Source organism: Lipomyces doorenjongii, assembly GCF_038497915.1.
Source record: "Lipomyces doorenjongii strain NRRL Y-27504 unplaced genomic scaffold V1508scaffold_1, whole genome shotgun sequence".
In the NCBI taxonomy this organism is placed as follows: domain Eukaryota; kingdom Fungi; phylum Ascomycota; class Lipomycetes; order Lipomycetales; family Lipomycetaceae; genus Lipomyces; species Lipomyces doorenjongii.
This window is the reverse complement of record NW_027118068.1, coordinates 283,400-299,408: the sequence shown is the minus strand read 5'-3', so window position 1 is coordinate 299,408 and position 16,009 is coordinate 283,400. Positions and strand designations below refer to the sequence as shown.

At 47.7% G+C, this 16,009-nt stretch overlaps 8 protein-coding genes across 8 annotated transcripts; 2 read left to right on the top strand and 6 right to left on the bottom strand.

Moving 5' to 3' along the window:
- Positions 1-1,841, top strand: V1508DRAFT_452920 (uncharacterized protein). The gene is made up of 4 exons (XM_066942525.1): positions 1-501; positions 551-619; positions 681-1,018; positions 1,077-1,841. Exons 1-4 carry the CDS (start codon positions 139-141, stop codon positions 1,654-1,656), a joined length of 1,350 nt encoding a protein of 449 aa, XP_066799018.1. The 5' UTR covers positions 1-138; the 3' UTR covers positions 1,657-1,841.
- On the bottom strand, positions 1,668-2,804 carry V1508DRAFT_407641 (uncharacterized protein). The gene is made up of 3 exons (XM_066938893.1): positions 2,380-2,804; positions 2,048-2,327; positions 1,668-1,994 (listed from the first exon to the last, which is right to left on the bottom strand). The coding sequence occupies exons 1-3, from the start codon at positions 2,520-2,522 to the stop codon at positions 1,872-1,874; spliced, it is 546 nt and encodes a 181-aa protein (XP_066799017.1). The 5' UTR covers positions 2,523-2,804; the 3' UTR covers positions 1,668-1,871.
- On the top strand, positions 2,639-4,592 carry V1508DRAFT_407640 (pseudouridine synthase). The gene is made up of 2 exons (XM_066938892.1): positions 2,639-2,915; positions 2,976-4,592. Exons 1-2 carry the CDS (start codon positions 2,743-2,745, stop codon positions 4,432-4,434), a joined length of 1,632 nt encoding a protein of 543 aa, XP_066799016.1. The 5' UTR covers positions 2,639-2,742; the 3' UTR covers positions 4,435-4,592.
- Positions 4,465-6,256, bottom strand: V1508DRAFT_407638 (PQ loop repeat-domain-containing protein). Its single transcript, XM_066938891.1, has 3 exons — positions 5,817-6,256; positions 5,615-5,769; positions 4,465-5,563 (listed from the first exon to the last, which is right to left on the bottom strand). Exons 1-3 carry the CDS (start codon positions 5,935-5,937, stop codon positions 4,706-4,708), a joined length of 1,134 nt encoding a protein of 377 aa, XP_066799015.1. The 5' UTR covers positions 5,938-6,256; the 3' UTR covers positions 4,465-4,705.
- Positions 6,257-6,921: 665 nt separating this feature from the next.
- Positions 6,922-8,057, bottom strand: V1508DRAFT_429492 (uncharacterized protein; the record flags this gene model as incomplete). Its single annotated transcript, XM_066941888.1, has 2 exons — positions 6,922-7,920; positions 8,004-8,057. The coding sequence occupies 2 exons, from the start codon at positions 8,055-8,057 to the stop codon at positions 6,922-6,924; spliced, it is 1,053 nt and encodes a 350-aa protein (XP_066799014.1).
- A 1,769-nt stretch (positions 8,058-9,826) lies between these two features.
- V1508DRAFT_429491 (velvet factor-domain-containing protein) lies at positions 9,827-11,788 on the bottom strand (the record flags this gene model as incomplete). The annotated part of the gene is made up of 2 exons (XM_066941887.1): positions 9,827-11,306; positions 11,361-11,788. 2 exons carry the CDS (start codon positions 11,786-11,788, stop codon positions 9,827-9,829), a joined length of 1,908 nt encoding a protein of 635 aa, XP_066799013.1.
- A 1,391-nt stretch (positions 11,789-13,179) lies between these two features.
- Positions 13,180-13,779, bottom strand: V1508DRAFT_394261 (uncharacterized protein; the record flags this gene model as incomplete). Its single annotated transcript, XM_066937995.1, has 1 exon — positions 13,180-13,779. One exon carries the CDS (start codon positions 13,777-13,779, stop codon positions 13,180-13,182), a length of 600 nt encoding a protein of 199 aa, XP_066799012.1.
- A 512-nt stretch (positions 13,780-14,291) lies between these two features.
- Positions 14,292-15,567, bottom strand: V1508DRAFT_407627 (uncharacterized protein). Its single transcript, XM_066938890.1, has 3 exons — positions 15,115-15,567; positions 14,965-15,061; positions 14,292-14,915 (listed from the first exon to the last, which is right to left on the bottom strand). Exons 1-3 carry the CDS (start codon positions 15,467-15,469, stop codon positions 14,774-14,776), a joined length of 594 nt encoding a protein of 197 aa, XP_066799011.1. The 5' UTR covers positions 15,470-15,567; the 3' UTR covers positions 14,292-14,773.
- Positions 15,568-16,009: the final 442 nt, after the last annotated feature.

Sequence of the window (16,009 nt, the reverse complement as noted above, 5' to 3'; positions counted from 1 at the left end):
AACGCAGGCCAAAATAACATACTGATTGTATTAGAATTCTGTTCACCTTTGAGCCGAGGCCGGAATATGCTGTTCTGACCAGACATATATCGACTTGCCCACTCTACAGACATCTCGACATTATAGAATCAGTCAGCAATGCCAAAAAAGAACACCGCGTCTTTGCAAGAGCTGCTCGAGAAGTTGGCAGTCCATGCACAGAACGACGAACATACTTTCGTGCTCGATCTCGCTAACAGGCTCCTACGTCAAGATTCTACTGACATCAAAGCCAAGACGGCAAAACAAGTTGCTTTGATTAAGCTAGATCGATATTCAGAGGCTCTGGAAGTCTTCGGGGACGACGAATTGAAACCGTGTGAGTTGGCATTGGAGCGCGCATACTGTTTGTATAGACTTGGAAAGCTTGAGGTTGCAATGGATTTGACTGAGAGTGCAATCAGGAGTGGAGAGAGCAGTGTTACAGAGCATAGGGGACTGTTGCACTTGAAGGCACAGATTGTACGTTATTTGGAGTGCGTTTGGGGCTTTCGTATTGACCTGGTATTAGGCATATCGATTGGAAAATTTCGCTGATGCGAAGGAGACATATGATGAATTGTCCAAAGGTTCATATTTGGTAAGTATGCATCGTGCCCTAACGGTTGATTTAGGAAGGACTAATCGAGGTGGTTGTGTAGGTTGAGGGTGAGGATCACGACGTACTAGTCAATGTTCTTGCTATACAAACGCAGCAGCGATGGTGGAACATCGCCTCAGCGCCAGCACCGAACACGACCGTAGTCTCGCACGAACAAGCATTTAATATGGCATCATTGAAAATTGGGGACAGGCAGTACGGCGATGCGTTGTCCCTTCTAAAGCAAGCGAAAGAGTTGGCACAAGCTGTTGACGGGCTTTCAGAGAAGGAATTGCAAGACGAACTTTATCCGATATTGATTCAAGCTGCATATGTTCATATTCTACTCGGAGAGAAGGGCGAAGCTGCTGAGATATTGTCTGGTTTTGACTCATCATCGTAAGTGACGCCGTAGCACATTTTTATTCCTGACGAGGCTTGGATTGACAGACACTAGGATCTCGGAGCCTCTTATAAAGGATCTGATTGTCCACAACCTTCTGTACCTGGCAAATGTCCCGGGATACGACAACGCGAATCCTCATATTAATCTGAGACTTCTAGATTCAATTGTGCAAACGAAGGCTTCGGAATCAGCATACATCAACTTCCAACGACGTCTATTGCAAAAGAATCGACTGGCAGTCGAGTATCAGGTCGGCAAAGAAGCCGTAGTCAAGAAAGGCATAAAGCGGCATTTGGAGGAATTCCCTGAGGATCAGGGCGTTCGCTTGCTAAATTTCCGCCCCCCTGTCCTAGATCCGTTCAGTACTGGGGGCAAATACTCCAACAAGAACATCCTGGACCGGTTATTAAAGAAGTTTTCGAGGGAGCCGTCGAATATCGGATTGGGTTTGGCCTGTATACAGATGCTTATGGAGAAGAAGAACGTGGATCACGCTGCGCAGGTTGTGGAGCAGATCCTCGCGTCAGGGGTACCAAGTTATCCTGGTCTCGTGGCCGTTGCAGTGCAGCTTTACGAATCTCAGGGCCGGTACAAAGAGGCAGAGAAGTTATTGATTGAATCAAAGGCATAAAGCTTGGCGACTGTAGATGTCCATTTTGTATGATTGATGTAGACTATGGCATATGTTCAATGAGACTGAAGCATTTACGGGAACCACTTAATCGAATGCGATGGATTACCAGCATTCTACTATTATGCAAGAAAATAACGTGTTAAAAAGAAGACTTTTTCCTAACCCAAACCATAACATTTGACCATCCGTGTGTAAGCAATATATGTTGACCATTATGTGAAAAGAGTGTCCTCTTCTCTCAGATATTCTCCAATGTCGCTTTGTCTGAATGCCACAATACCAGTAGGGTCCAGTCGTCTTGCGTCTGCGGTTGACTTCGCCGTAACGCCAAATCCCTGAAATCTAACATCAGACTCTCAATCTTTAGTCACCATAATGCAAAACCTACCATGGGAATATCGTTCATAGCAAAGACGATAACGCCAGAATGTTCAGGAATATCATCGCTCATTTTCCCAACATGTGCTTTCAGCACGTTGTTTCCATAGAGGTACGACATTTCACCATTCGGCTTGATCCATATCTTATAACGCGCGTACTGCGCAAGGAATTCGAGCGACGTAATATGTAATCTAAATTTTCCTGTCTTGGTGAATTTACCTAGACAGATGCCTAGAGACATAAGCTCGGGACGTCCGACTGATGTCGCGAAGCGCATGACACTCTCTCTAGGATAATTATTAGCATGCAACATACTGTGAGTAGGAATGTCAAGCCTACCTAACGTAGTACACTCGATCTTTCTGCAGCCGGAAACAGTGTGGATCATCAGGTCGGTTAATTAGGTGTGTAATGTTCCGCCCGATATAGTTTGCAAGCTTTTCGAACACCGTCTTCGTTTCGTCCTCGGTCAATGGCCTCATTATATCTCAGAACCCGTCCAATTCTCTGTATGACCACAAAAACAAGATTGTAATTGTGAAAGGACGGAAATTAGCAGAAGACTGGGGCGGGTTGCAAAATTTCACTCGTGCGGCTCAACTGTTCGAAAATTTCCTGGCAGACACACTTTTCATCCGCATTTATCACAGTCGATACTTTGAGGCGACCGACAATACAGTTTAGCCAAGTAGTAAAATTCCAATGTCGGCAGAAGGGCAGACAAGTGAACCTTCAGTGTCTCAGAACGATGACCTTTCTTCGACAATCCCTGGCGCTGCTGGCCCCGAGGTGGCTCCTCCTGCCGATGGGACTCCAGCAGCGAGCAACAGTCAGCAGCGTAAACGAGATCGCGGGGACTCAAAGAAGGTGCGAAGGTGAACTCGGTTTATATCTATAAATAACGTATGACTTGAGCTGATGTTAATGCCTACTAGGGAGAATTACAGTAAACGCCAAAATCATGGAAATTCTATGCCCGTACGACAACTTCCCCGTGATCGCAAAGATGATGAGGAAGATGGTGAAGCAAAGGAGCGCCAACCGAAGCGGAAAGTCGCATGCATGGTAGGTTACTGCGGTACTGGATACCACGGGATGCAAATCAATCCTCCCCAAAGGACGATCGAAGGCGACATTTTCAACGCCTTTGTTAAAGCAGGCGCAATATCGGAAGACAATTCCAACGACCCAAAAAAATCCGCTTTCATGCGTGCCGCAAGAACGGATAAGGGTGTCCATGCTGCTGGGAATGTTATATCTTTGAAGTTGATTATTGAGGATCCGGATATTGTCGAGAAGGTCAACTCGCGTTTGCCCGACCAGATTCGACTATGGGGATACTCCCGAACCACGAAGGGATTTGAATGTCGGAAACACTGCGATTCGAGGATTTACGAGTACTTGATCCCGAGTTATTCTTTTCTCCCGCCAAAGCCCGGCTCAGCCCTAGCAAAGCAGATTAATGAAATGGCGGACATGTATCCTGGCGTTACTCGGGATGATCCGGAGGGTGCAAGGTTCTGGGCCGACGTGGCGCATCAAGTAAAAGCCGCTGGCATCAATGAGGATGAAATTCGAGTAGCGTATGCGGAAGCACTCGAAGAACAAGCCTTGAACCAGAAGAGACCCAGAGACGAGGGATCTCTCAAAACGTTCCTGAACCTTTCCGACAATCAGTTTAGCAAGTTCAAGCAAATTAGAGCGATTGAGAATGCGGCAAGACGAGCGTACAGAATCTCAGCGGAGCGACTAGACTTGGTTCGCCTGGCCATGAAGAAATACGAAGGACCGCATAACTTCCATAACTTTACTATCGGCAAAGATTTTAATGATCCCAGTTCGCGGCGGTATATGAAGTCTTTAGTCACAAGTGATCCCAAGATCATTGAAGGCACGGAGTGGATTTCGATCAAGATCCACGGCCAGTCGTTTATGCTGCACCAGATACGCAAGATGATTGGCATGGCCGCGCAAGTTGTCCGCACTGGTGCGCCCCTTGATCGAATTAACGAGGCGTTCAACCGTCGAAAGGTTAACATCCCGAAAGCGCCTGCACTGGGATTACTTCTTGAGCGCCCGGTGTACACTAATTTCAATGAGCGACTAAAGTCATTCGGTCGTGATGCGGTGTCGTTTGACGCCTACAATGACAAGATGGAGCAGTTTAAGATGAAGTATATCTACGACAAGATTTACGCCGAAGAGGCCAATGAGAACATATTCTATGGATTCTTTGGGTTTATCGACAACTTCAAAGGCGATGTGCATTTGTTTGATTACCTCACCGCGAAGGGATTCCCTGAAGATAATGACTCTGTCCCGATCACAGATGCTGTACTCAAGGAGATGGATGAAGAAGACATGGAGGAGCTAGAAGGGGACAACGAGGGGTAGAGTTTCGAACCCTCGAAGTAGATATTAGATACTGATTGTATTTTGTAAAAAGTAAGTGATAATCATATTCTATAATATACATGGTCCTTTCCCAAACTCTATATACGTATCCACCCGAGAGATGTGAACGTCAGCAGCACCGCAACACTGTATATGTACTAAGGAATCCGTAAGATGAGACGCAAATATAAGCATAGCCGAATGTTCGCAATATTACATAAAATGCTCGGAGCAACAATCCCATGTCATGAAAATGAAGTCTGTGCAAGTTTCAGTACATCTCCCGTTCTTCGCCAGGCGGGTGGTTGCTGCTGACCGTCTGGCTGCTTCCACTGCTTGCGCTACTACTGCTGCTGCTGGCTGCACAATACTCGTCCTCATCCACCAAGCTTTGCGCATCCGCATCATCGCTACTATCAGCTATTTCCCAAGACTTTCGGCCATAGTACAAGTTGTGGAAGAAAAGCTTGCCTTCGCCGTAATAGATCCATTGCAAGAAGATTGTAAAGTCGAATCCAACTGTGCCGGCAGATCCGAGGAGATACGGTAATTCCTCCCACAAGAAATCTGCACGCTCCCCGCCATCTAATGTGGCGGCACTGGAGACAATAGACAATGTATAGAGTAAATTTCCGCAGAACGCCGCAATGAAGAGCAATACCGACAGACCACTGGTGGATTGACGCACAAAGTTGGTGTAAATTTGAGGCATTCGAGATGTAAGGTACATAATAGTGCAAGCCCACGCAAACACGCGACCGACGGATTCGCGGTCGTTCAGCTTGAACCAACGTCGGAACCCATTGAATTTGCCTCCCATTACGGAAATCATGCCGTCGTCAGTTGACATTGCTGGCGGTAAGCCTGCGAGCGGGTAAGGAGTCGGCGGCGTGACCATCGCTCCTGCTATGGCGACCATAGCGGACAGCGAAAGCATGACATTTGCTCGCCTCCGGCCGTTGCTACGGATAGTGTGTGACGAATGCGATGAGGTTGGAGTGCCACCCTCAGGCGGTGACAGCAAGACGTAGTAGGTCTCCGACTTCAGCTTCGTGTAATAAAAGTATTGGCAACATAATATGACATCTATTGTGAGATAGTACATCGCCAGAAAAGTTTGGAATGGCAGCTAAGCAGAGTTAAAACCTTTTTGCTATCATATATTGATAAAAGAACGTACTTGTCGTGTCAATAGACAGCCTATCAAGTTCGTGGCGTCACCGAGAAACCAGTTGAACAAAAACAGCCAACTCAGACCCTCGACAGAGTGATTTCTATAATTCTTTATAACCTGCGGCAGCTGCGCCCAAAGCCACGCAAACAGCGACAGGTAACCTATACTTATCAGCTTTGCTAACTAATCACTCTAGATTTCAGCGTACCCAATATATAGGATAGTGCGCCCATTTCACCGTACATGCACGAACCCGTCGCCCTAGCTATCCATTGTACCAGCTCGAGGTCGACCTCGTTCTTTATCGGACACCCATTGACTGTGTCCATGTCACCGGTCGACAACCTTGGTCACCCAGTATGTGATGAGGAAGTCTATATATATTGTAGTCACTGCCTATCGGTGACTTATATACCAATTCTCCGCGTACTGCCTTGTAAAGAGGTAGCGAAACTATGCCGACGCTGTCTACTCCTGTGCAACTGACAATGGCAACAACGACGAATCAGTCTGATTCTGCGGAGAAAGCAATCTAATAGAGCAAGTACTTGCACCAGACTTCGCAGTGGTGGTCGGCAATGATGAAGTGGATCCATTGCCGTGGGCTAGGGCTGTGCCTGGCCCGAGTTCGATGGGTGGCGCCTCTTTATTCCTTTCTGGCTTCGAGCGCGTTCGCTCTTGCCGCTTTCCAGTCGTCGAGATAGCAGTAATATTAAGGTTTGCAGATTTTTCTGACGGTGAATTTCGAAGTCGTAATTTTAGATTTCTTTGGTCCCTTGGAGCGATACCTACATTCCAGCTTGTTGCGTCTTTGTGCTGAGTAGCTTACTGTTACTACCAGTCTACCATTACTACTAGTTAATCATAAAACAATAATTGCAAATCGGTGTCTTGCTCAATTTCTGGTGACATTCCATTGGAAAACGGCGGTAGTGCAAGAAAATTCCTGTAAATCCCGATGCCACCAAGCAGTCACAGTTGCTGCAGTATTTACCTACACATCCGCATTTCATAATTATCTGACGAGAGCATTTAAACAGTTAATATTTCTGTATACTTTGTCTGCAGAGATATAAAAGCCAGTCTTTCCGATCGCGAGCAAAATCGAGTTCGGACGTGTCAACGTGAACAAAGTCGCAAGCCGCCCTCTGTGCGGCTTCAGGACAGTGATTATTTGTCTTTCAGAACACTTCTGTTTTAAAATTGTCACAAACACATATTTTAATCCATATTCAATCATATAATAAGTCATCACAATCCCAGGACTTTTACAAATATACACTATACCTATCCTCTGACCTCTGTGCAGCAAATTATGCAGACACCTTTACAGAGACCTTGCCAAAATTCTTACCGGTCAACATAGCAACAAACCCATCCAACGTGTTTTCAATGCCGTCAATCACGTCCTCCTTGTAAATAAAGCCGCCGTCCTTCAACAGCTTGGACACGGTCTCCTCGAACTCAGCCACAGTCCCCGCTTCCCCATCATAAATGTCGAGGATGATAAAGCCCTGGAATTTCAATCGCTTTGCCACAATCATCATTGTGTTCTTGATGCCATACCGATCTTCTGGGTTGGAGATATTGTACTGAGATATTTGTCCGCACGCGATGATACGACCGTAGTTACTCATGCCTGCCAACGCTGCATCAAGGAGTTCGCCGCCGACATTGTCAAAATAGATGTCAATGCCTTCAGGTATGTGCTTGGCAATGGCCACTACAGGCGAAATCTCCTTGTAGTTCCAAGCCTCGTCGAATTCAAGTTCATCCTTTAGATACTTAACTTTTTCATCTGATCCAACAGAGCCGATGACACGAAGGCCTTCGTGCTTGGCGAGTTGGCCGACGAGTTGACCGACTGCACCTGAGGCCGCGGATATGAGGATAGTCTCGCCTTTCTTTGGTTCGCCGATCTTGTAGAAGGAGTAATAGGCTGTCAATCCCGGCATTCCGAGCACACCAAGAAAGTAAGTCAACGGGAATCCATTCGGGTTCTCGACCTTGTTGAAAAACTGCCGACACTCCTTCGGCACAGCCTGATACGTTGTGAATTGGGTGATGTTCGACTTCACAATATCGCCCTTTGCGAATTCAGGCGCGGAAGAATCAATAACGCGGCCTATGCCGAAGTTACTGAGAATCTCGCCGGTTGAGTACGCTGGCCTGTAGGACCTGATACTAGGATCTCGCATGCGGCCGCGGAGGAAGGGATCCAACGATACATAAAGAACCTGAATCAGCAAACCGCCATCAGGTGCGGAAGACGATACCTTGCTGGTGACAATCTCAAGATTCTCTTCTGTGGGCTATATTACCGATTAGTAAATCGAGCCCATCGAGGATAACATATGTAAACTTGATTAATGCATGCAATGCAAGACATACTTACCAAACCCACCGGCACTTTCTTGTACACGACAGTCTTATTCTCAAGGAGCGACATCGTCGAGACTTTAAAGCCACTAAACCTGCATATCAATACCAAGAAATATAATTGGATTTGAGTGAAAGTCGCAATTATCATGCAAGATGTGACAATGTGGTGGAAATGCCACGTGGGCATCATATAGACTCACGCTCCAGTAGTGTGTAGAGCTCAGATCATGTTTGTACCTCTGGAATCAAATTGACGGTTTTTAGTGAAGACGAGTTTTGCCGTGCATTTACTTAATACTAGTCTCCTTGCCCTGAGTTATCGGTCTCTTGGCATGTCTCGGAGAAATGGAGATCCCACACTAGTCACCATAAGTAGACGAATATACCTGTTCCGGGTATATCAATCTGGGTTTGTTGGCGTATATTGAATAGACCGTTTCGGTCCCGAGAATATCATTCATCTTGACCAATTGCATACTCCAGCATCATGCGGCGCTCCAACAACCAAAAGGGGGCCACATGCTCCTTCGTTCTCTGCGATCAATCCGATTACCATATTACCCCCAATTTTTTGATAAAGAGACCAGTAATCAGACCTTATACAAGCCAGCTGAGCGTCAATATCTACACTCGAAGGGCACAATGTAGAATTGTCGTTTGAATACTCCGTAACTGCCTTCGTACGCCAATCTATCGAGAGGTCGGGAATCCGTGTGCAGCACAGTTCAATCCCAGACGCTCGTCCACCTTCTGAGATTGTACTCGAGATCTTGCGGTCGCTGTTTCATTCGCACGGCCGAACCAGTTTAGAGGAGGTTCAATTTATTAATCGAGATGAGGAGTGTACTGGCATGGACCTCGTGCTGTCGGCAGTCTAGTAGGAGGAGGAGGACAGCAAAAACAACATTAATATTCGACGGCATTCGACCGTAGGAGATCCTGCTGTCGGAATCAACTCAGGGTATACACGTCCCATCTGTCTCAATTCTCTATCCCGAACTCCAAAGCACCGATACTCTCGACCGTAATGTAAGCTCTCTATTCCTTCCACATCGTCAATGTAAATGACAATCATCCCAGTCGATCAAATGCAACTTTCGCACACATTTTGAACCCCACCACAACTGACCCTTACCCTGCAAGAGCCACACCAGATCAGCAGCTTCGTGATTTCAGTTAAAGTAGTGATTTATCCGATGGTACTCATGCAGCAGTTCCACATGCGTTGGTTACGAACTATCGCGTCGTTCGAGTGGGATGGCGGGGGAATTCGAGGCAGCCCGCCGCACGCTTGGCTGGGCTAGCTGCGGCTTTTGGATGTTTTTACTGAAACTGAGTGAGTTTCCATTTTACTCACCGATGAGTAGACTTGTAATATGGATTGATGACGACAGCCATGTGTCCATGTGGATCGTAGGATGCCCAGATTAGATATCTAAGACTCCGCTATGTTACAATGAGCCGCTTTATCCAAAATGGTTGTCTCAGTAAAGGTCCTTCAGTATCTACACAACCAAATCTGAAATACAATACGTAAACTATACTATACACTAACAAAATCGAGCATATTACACACATACCGAGCGGACTAAGAACTCTATGTAAACCACAAGAATTCTTCACAATGATAACAAATAACTTAGTGGAGTAGATAAATAAGTATCGTGTGACATAAAAAATGCTACCGTTACAAGCTCCCAAACCTATAACGGAATTTACGCAATCAATGCATCCTAATATATTATACAACAGAACGTATCGGAAACAGTAAACAAAACACCATATACTCCAAACACCGAAGACCTAATATACAGTATTACACAAAAATAATTACGTCTACTCATCGAATCCATCATCATACAAATACTGCCCTCCTACAATACCGATATTAGGCCCGAGCTGGCCAGCCTGATTTTGTGGTATAGGTGGTACCGGCTGTTGATGTTGCAGTTGCTGTCGCTGCGACTGTTGCGGTGGCGGTTGTGGTTGTGGTTGTGGTTGTTGTCGATGTTGCTGTTGCTGTTCCTGCTGTTGCGGCTGCTGCTGTTGCTGCTGCATCATTGCCATTTGAGTTCCGACAGAGACCTGCATCGGCATGGAGACTGGCAGTGGTTGCATCATCGGTACGCCAGCTTGCTGTCCCGGTATCATTGACAGTGGCAACTGCTGTGCGGACGCAGACGTTGCCCGACTAGGCCATGACATAGACGGGTGATGTGAGGTGCCCCCCGTGGGACCTGAACCCGTGGAAGATACCGTGCCGGACGACGACGGTAAAGTTGACGTAGAGTAGTCGCCCGGCCGTTGCTGCGATGGTATCATCATTGCGTCGACATACGTGAACCGAGGCTGGCCCGTAGCCTGATCTATTGCATTCGCCATGGAGTATTGCGGTGCAGATGTATACGAGTACTGAGGTACCTGTCCCTGTCCCTGTGCCTGGGACATATGGGGCAGTATAACATGTTGTGAGAAGTTCCTTGGTACAGCCCAGGTCGATGATGGTGGCGGGGGGAGATATGTCTGCTGCGTGTTCATAGGCGGCGGGAAAATGTTGTATGCTGAAGAGGTCTGGTAAGGATAGTACGTCGCAGTACTCGTGACGTTGGTTGTGGACGTATATGGTGCATACGTAGTTGACTGATACGAATATTCGTGCTGTGGTTGCTGTGGTTGTTGTGTCGGGGCAGACACAGGCGATATCATCGGCGACTCCACTGTTCTCGATGGATCCACGAACTTGCGTTTGCCATCCCCAACTACATATCCATCCGGCAATATCTGTTTACTTATCACGGACACGCTTCCCAATGGCACTCGCAGACTGTCGTTGCTATCAGCAGTAACAGGACGTGTTGGCACAGACACAAAACTGACTGCTGTCACACCACTCGACGGTCTCCGCCCACGCAATCTTGCCTCGCGCCGTATGCGCACCTTGCCTCCTTGGCTGGCAATCTCACGTGTCAGCGCACTCGACACATCTAGACCAGGAAACTTTTTCGGACTATACACTGTCAAGACGTCGCTTACTGCCTCCGCTCGCCATACAGCCCCGGAATCCTCGCTTATTTCAAATACTGAAAACAGGAGTCGGTAAGTGCCTTCCTGCCGCACAGACAGGTCCGGAAATAAAAAGTATGCGCGACCGGGCGGAGGCTGTTTCATGAAATTGAGCGAAGTGATGGTCGTGCCAATCAAGTTGCTTGTCTGTGGAGGCGTTGTCGGAGTAGTGGGACTTGTTAACGATGGCGCAACGGGATGGGCTGCGTGTAGGGTCGCTTGGAGTATGAATGTGTTCTTGCAACATGAAGTCCTATGCGACATAAGCTGGTGGCATATGCCAATGACAGAGGCAGTGGATACTTACACGTCAACGCCGTCAAGATAGACATACAGATTCACAACAGGCGGCGGATCAACTGGGCGTCTAGTGTCAGATCTAGAACCCCAACCTGACGCCCTCGCCTGAACAGGATGCTGAGCGACCTCGAGCTTGAAGGTGCACGCATGAGGTGTCGCTGTTTGAGATTGCATTGAAGGCATGATTCCGCCGATGCTGTGTCCGCCGATGCTGCTGGAGTTGGTCGTGGCTAGGAGACGCCGAGAGGGAGCCTGCTGGGTGCTCGTCATCAGGATTGGGGAGCGCTGTTGCCGATCGTACGCAGCGGAGGCCAAGGAAGCTGGCAAGTAGAGGGACGCGTTGCCGGGCAAGGAAGGCGCAATATCAGATTTGACATGATCCGGGCGGACAGTATAATCGCTAGCATTCGAGTCCGGCGCCGAAGCAGATGTCATGGTGGCAAGAGACTAGAGACACATCCGCTAAAGGATGAGTGATGAGAAGGAGCTGCGGGACCGGGCGAGGGTACAAGCGGCAGCGGCAGGGTAGGCAGCAAAAAGCCGTGAAGCACAGGCGGGACGAAGAAGAGAGTGGCCCAAACAGCACAGCAACAGCGGAGCAGGCAAAGTAGGTACCAATTGAGCGACACAGGTCTGCACTTGAGAGCAACAGGTTGCAGCTCGATGGCGGTACCTGGCCAGCATGTGCCAGTGTACTGCGTTCCTGTATCCTGGTACTATTAGTACGAAAACCAACTCTGCAGTTTTCTGTGTATGCGTTTGGCAGTGCCAATACCAGAACAGGGTGCAGTCGCAGTTCGCGCCGCAGCAGGTGTAGTATACAAGAGTCGCTTAGATGGCAGGGTTGAACGCTACACCACACAAGGTTTAGCTAAGGGCCTGCCCATGTCCTTAGATCCATACTTTTGCCCATCCTACCGGTATTTTCCGTTGCCGCCATGTTTACCACACTGTGCAAAAATGACGCATATGCGCTATGAGCAGCACATTTACCACCATAGCTCAATCAAAACATGCGCATAATTTTGAAATGCCGACGGGGGGGCAATCCGAGCCTCACCCGAGGCGGTGTCAGCAAGTACCAGAGTCCATTTCCTGCATTTCTGGAGCACTCGCTCAACTTCCACCGTTGAACGGCTGCTGCTCGTTAACAAACGAAGCGAGCTGGAACGATTCCTGTCGTCTACGCGACCGGATAAATCAGCAAAGTTGAACACCGGAAGTTGGCGTGTAAAGAGGCACTTTAACACCAATTAGCGCGCCTGACTAATTGGCTGTGAGCCAAGTAATCGTCTCCCTGATAACACAAAAAGTGTCTCCATGGGCAGCCTGCTTCTGAATGCTTGCTCTCCGGCACGCGGCACTCGGCATTTGCACCCCCGCCGCCCTAATATGCATGAAACTGTATGCAGAGAATCAGATCATCGCACACTGACGGGTAGCCATCAAAACATAATGGGTCCACGTCTGCCTACGCCAGTCCTCGGCTGGCCACCCGAGTTGGCGAGCTGTCGACCGTCAATAACAGCTATAGTAACACTGACTCGTTGCGACGATACAAGTGAATCGTTTAGCCGATATCGAAGTTCGTGACCGCGCCAAGCTCGACTGAAGAATGCCGGCCTGCAAGCTCTTACTGCGCTACCGGCGAGCAGACCCGTACGACCGTCAGTAACGTTACGTTGCCTTATGGTCCTGGACCGCCCTGAGGAACCTGTCGCCGAACCATCATCGCGGTTCTAAGTTTTTGGGCGAAGAGAGCTGGTGCTCCGTGCAAATGCGAGCCGCGTTGACTTGCCCAATGCAGTAGCCTGCCTGCACACTTCTCATTGTTGTGGTGCACATACACCAATGTGGATCTCATCGTCGTCTACTCTTCTGAGCCGCGTCTGTGAGTTAACCCCCAAATTCAAGAAAGTCGATACTTCCTTAAAGAAATAATAATCGCACAATAATCCGTTTTGTCCCAGCGTCTCTAGACGGATTTGACGCTTATTAGCTAACGTCTCGTAATCATGGCCGCGGTTGATAACCCAGGAACAGTATCCACGTCTACGCGCCTTCAGAGTTCCGTTGCGACGCAAACATATGCTTGGATGCCAGACAGTCGACACTGACGCGTATGTCGCCGCGTATCTCGTTGATTGTGTGTCTTGTTGATAAGACCCAGAGTTCGTTGAACTTCGCGTGATCCACGACACAAACAGCGAAGAAGGACGGAGACCCTGCATTACCTTGTGATCGACTGCTAGGAAGGTCGTAGACATATTGGTGCTGGCGATATGTCGGTATATCTCCGGTCGGGCCGTGCACTTATGAAGGAGCGAATTAGTGCTCTTCTGATGCGATGATATAATGGTGGTAATGTCAGAGCATGTTTCTCGAGTTGCCGTAATGCTATCGACAACACGGGTGACAAGGTCCATGATGACAAGACGACATTATCAAATGATTGTGATTGAATCCTGGTATTTAGATGTACTTTTGCCATACCTGCCATTCTATACACGAATTGTCTGAGAACTGATACTGGCCATGCATTAGTGATATCATCCACAGAGTGCTTCGATGCGTTTGTTCTAAGCAGAATCTTCAGTTATGTTACTAACTCAATTTGTTTGAGAATCAATTCTGGCCTGATTAGCGAACACCGAGTTCAACAATGTCTACTGGCAACATTGGCAGACTGATGCGTACTCAATAAATCAAGTCACCGTGACGTGTCTTTGTGCCCAAATATCGATCTATCATAATCATATATACAAGGAATGATCGATTGATCAGAATCGTATGGAATCAAATATGATAGACTTCAATACAGGAATCAGCGGCATTTGTTCAATACCGAAAAGTTAGTATGAAGATGGCGGTGATAACAGATCACGCGGGTAATGACTCGCACGAAATCTTGTGTAACAAGGTCAACCAACGCAGTTGGCCAACAAAGTACTCGCCCAGTTCAAAACAGACGAAATTACATTACTTGCAAAATTCAGCAGGGAAAATTGTAGTTTCAGGTCGAGCTACTGGATCAATGTAATCAATCAGGTCGCCACTACACGAGCCCGCCCGCGGCGCGTCCTTCGACAAGAATTAATGTAAGTCGTGCTTGACCCAAAATAAATGCATTTCCAATGCAGAGTGGTTACAGAGGTGAGAGAGAAAAGAGAGTACTATATACAAGGACAAATTCCGTACCCAAAGGTAATCATGTCAATAAGCGAGCACCAAACAAAGTAATTATAATATATAGCAACAACCATATAGTTAGCGACCGTGTCTCAAAAGAATGTCATGAAAGAGTCATATACAATCATGATTATTTATTTGTCGACTGTTCTAATTCAGTGTACGTACATATCAAATTTGTCATATCTGGTCATTTGATCAAGATATGCAGCTTGTCGGGCAAGGATGGATTTATTTACCGCTGTCGTCGTTGATCAAGGTTTTCCACGTCTCGTCCTTGAAAACATGTGCATTGCTCTTAGGCTTATCGTCAAGCATGGCAAGACCGGCGGAGCCAACGATTAAAAGAAGCGTGAATCCCTGGGCGTACATTCTACACTCGATTAGTACAACTTCCGAGCCCCGAGTTCGTGGTAACTGACCTAGCCTGGACAACTTTCTGGGATGTCGTCATGTATCTGTCGCGGCTGACCATATATCCAGCCCCAGCTAGCGACGCTAGCCACGCACTCAGAAATACTATATATATGCTTTGTCAGACGACTACCGCACAACTACGGAGAACGAAATACCTTTAAATCTGTTGTTGTTAATGTAGTCCAACGCCTCATCGGTAACAGTCTTCGGTAGCTCAATCTCTTTGCGTGATTGCCTCTCGTCGATATTATTGATCTTATTCATAACCATTCGCTCGTACTTGAGGGAGTACACTTCGGTCGTGGTCACAAATCCCATAAGGAACGATCCAATCATCAGAAACGTCCGCATACTCACATTGCGCGGCGCAGACTTCGGGTAGTGCGTGATGATATATCTGTTCGCAGCATAACCTGCCGAGAGCGTCATGCAGCCGACGGGAAGTGCGCGCTTGAGGACATAGGGCCAGTGACCTTCCTTCTCGACCACGGTCTTATTAATTGCCTCCATGACGGAAGATTATGCTATATTCAGACGTTGCGAATAATGAAGACCAGCGAGTATATGCAATGCTTATGAGACGATGACGAGCTAGAGCACAATACGAGGATGGGAACAGTCTCGAAAATATAGCTGGCAGCCGCTGGATTCCTCGAACACAAACGACGGCGGCCCGCCGGCACGTCAGCCACGATGCTCACCCTAACCTCAGACCTTCTCTCGGACTCGAAATCTATCGCCACAGGGGCGGTGCGCAACCACACAATTATGACGTAAATTCGAGCGGCAGATGCCGGAAATATCATGCCACCTCTGCCCACGCAGCCTGCGTTGATTCGTTCCGCATCCACACTATTATTACAGTACTCCCTCTTTTATTCAATTGAGCTGCAGTATTGTCTGCGAGAGAATGTCAAGGCAGAGCACCATATATAAAAGCTCAACCGATAGATTACCCAGTGGTATACTACAGTCATTTGTCCACCCAAAATAGTCTATTTCGTGTCTCGAGAGAGTCAGGTTTCCCTTATTGAAGTCGCCTATCCATAC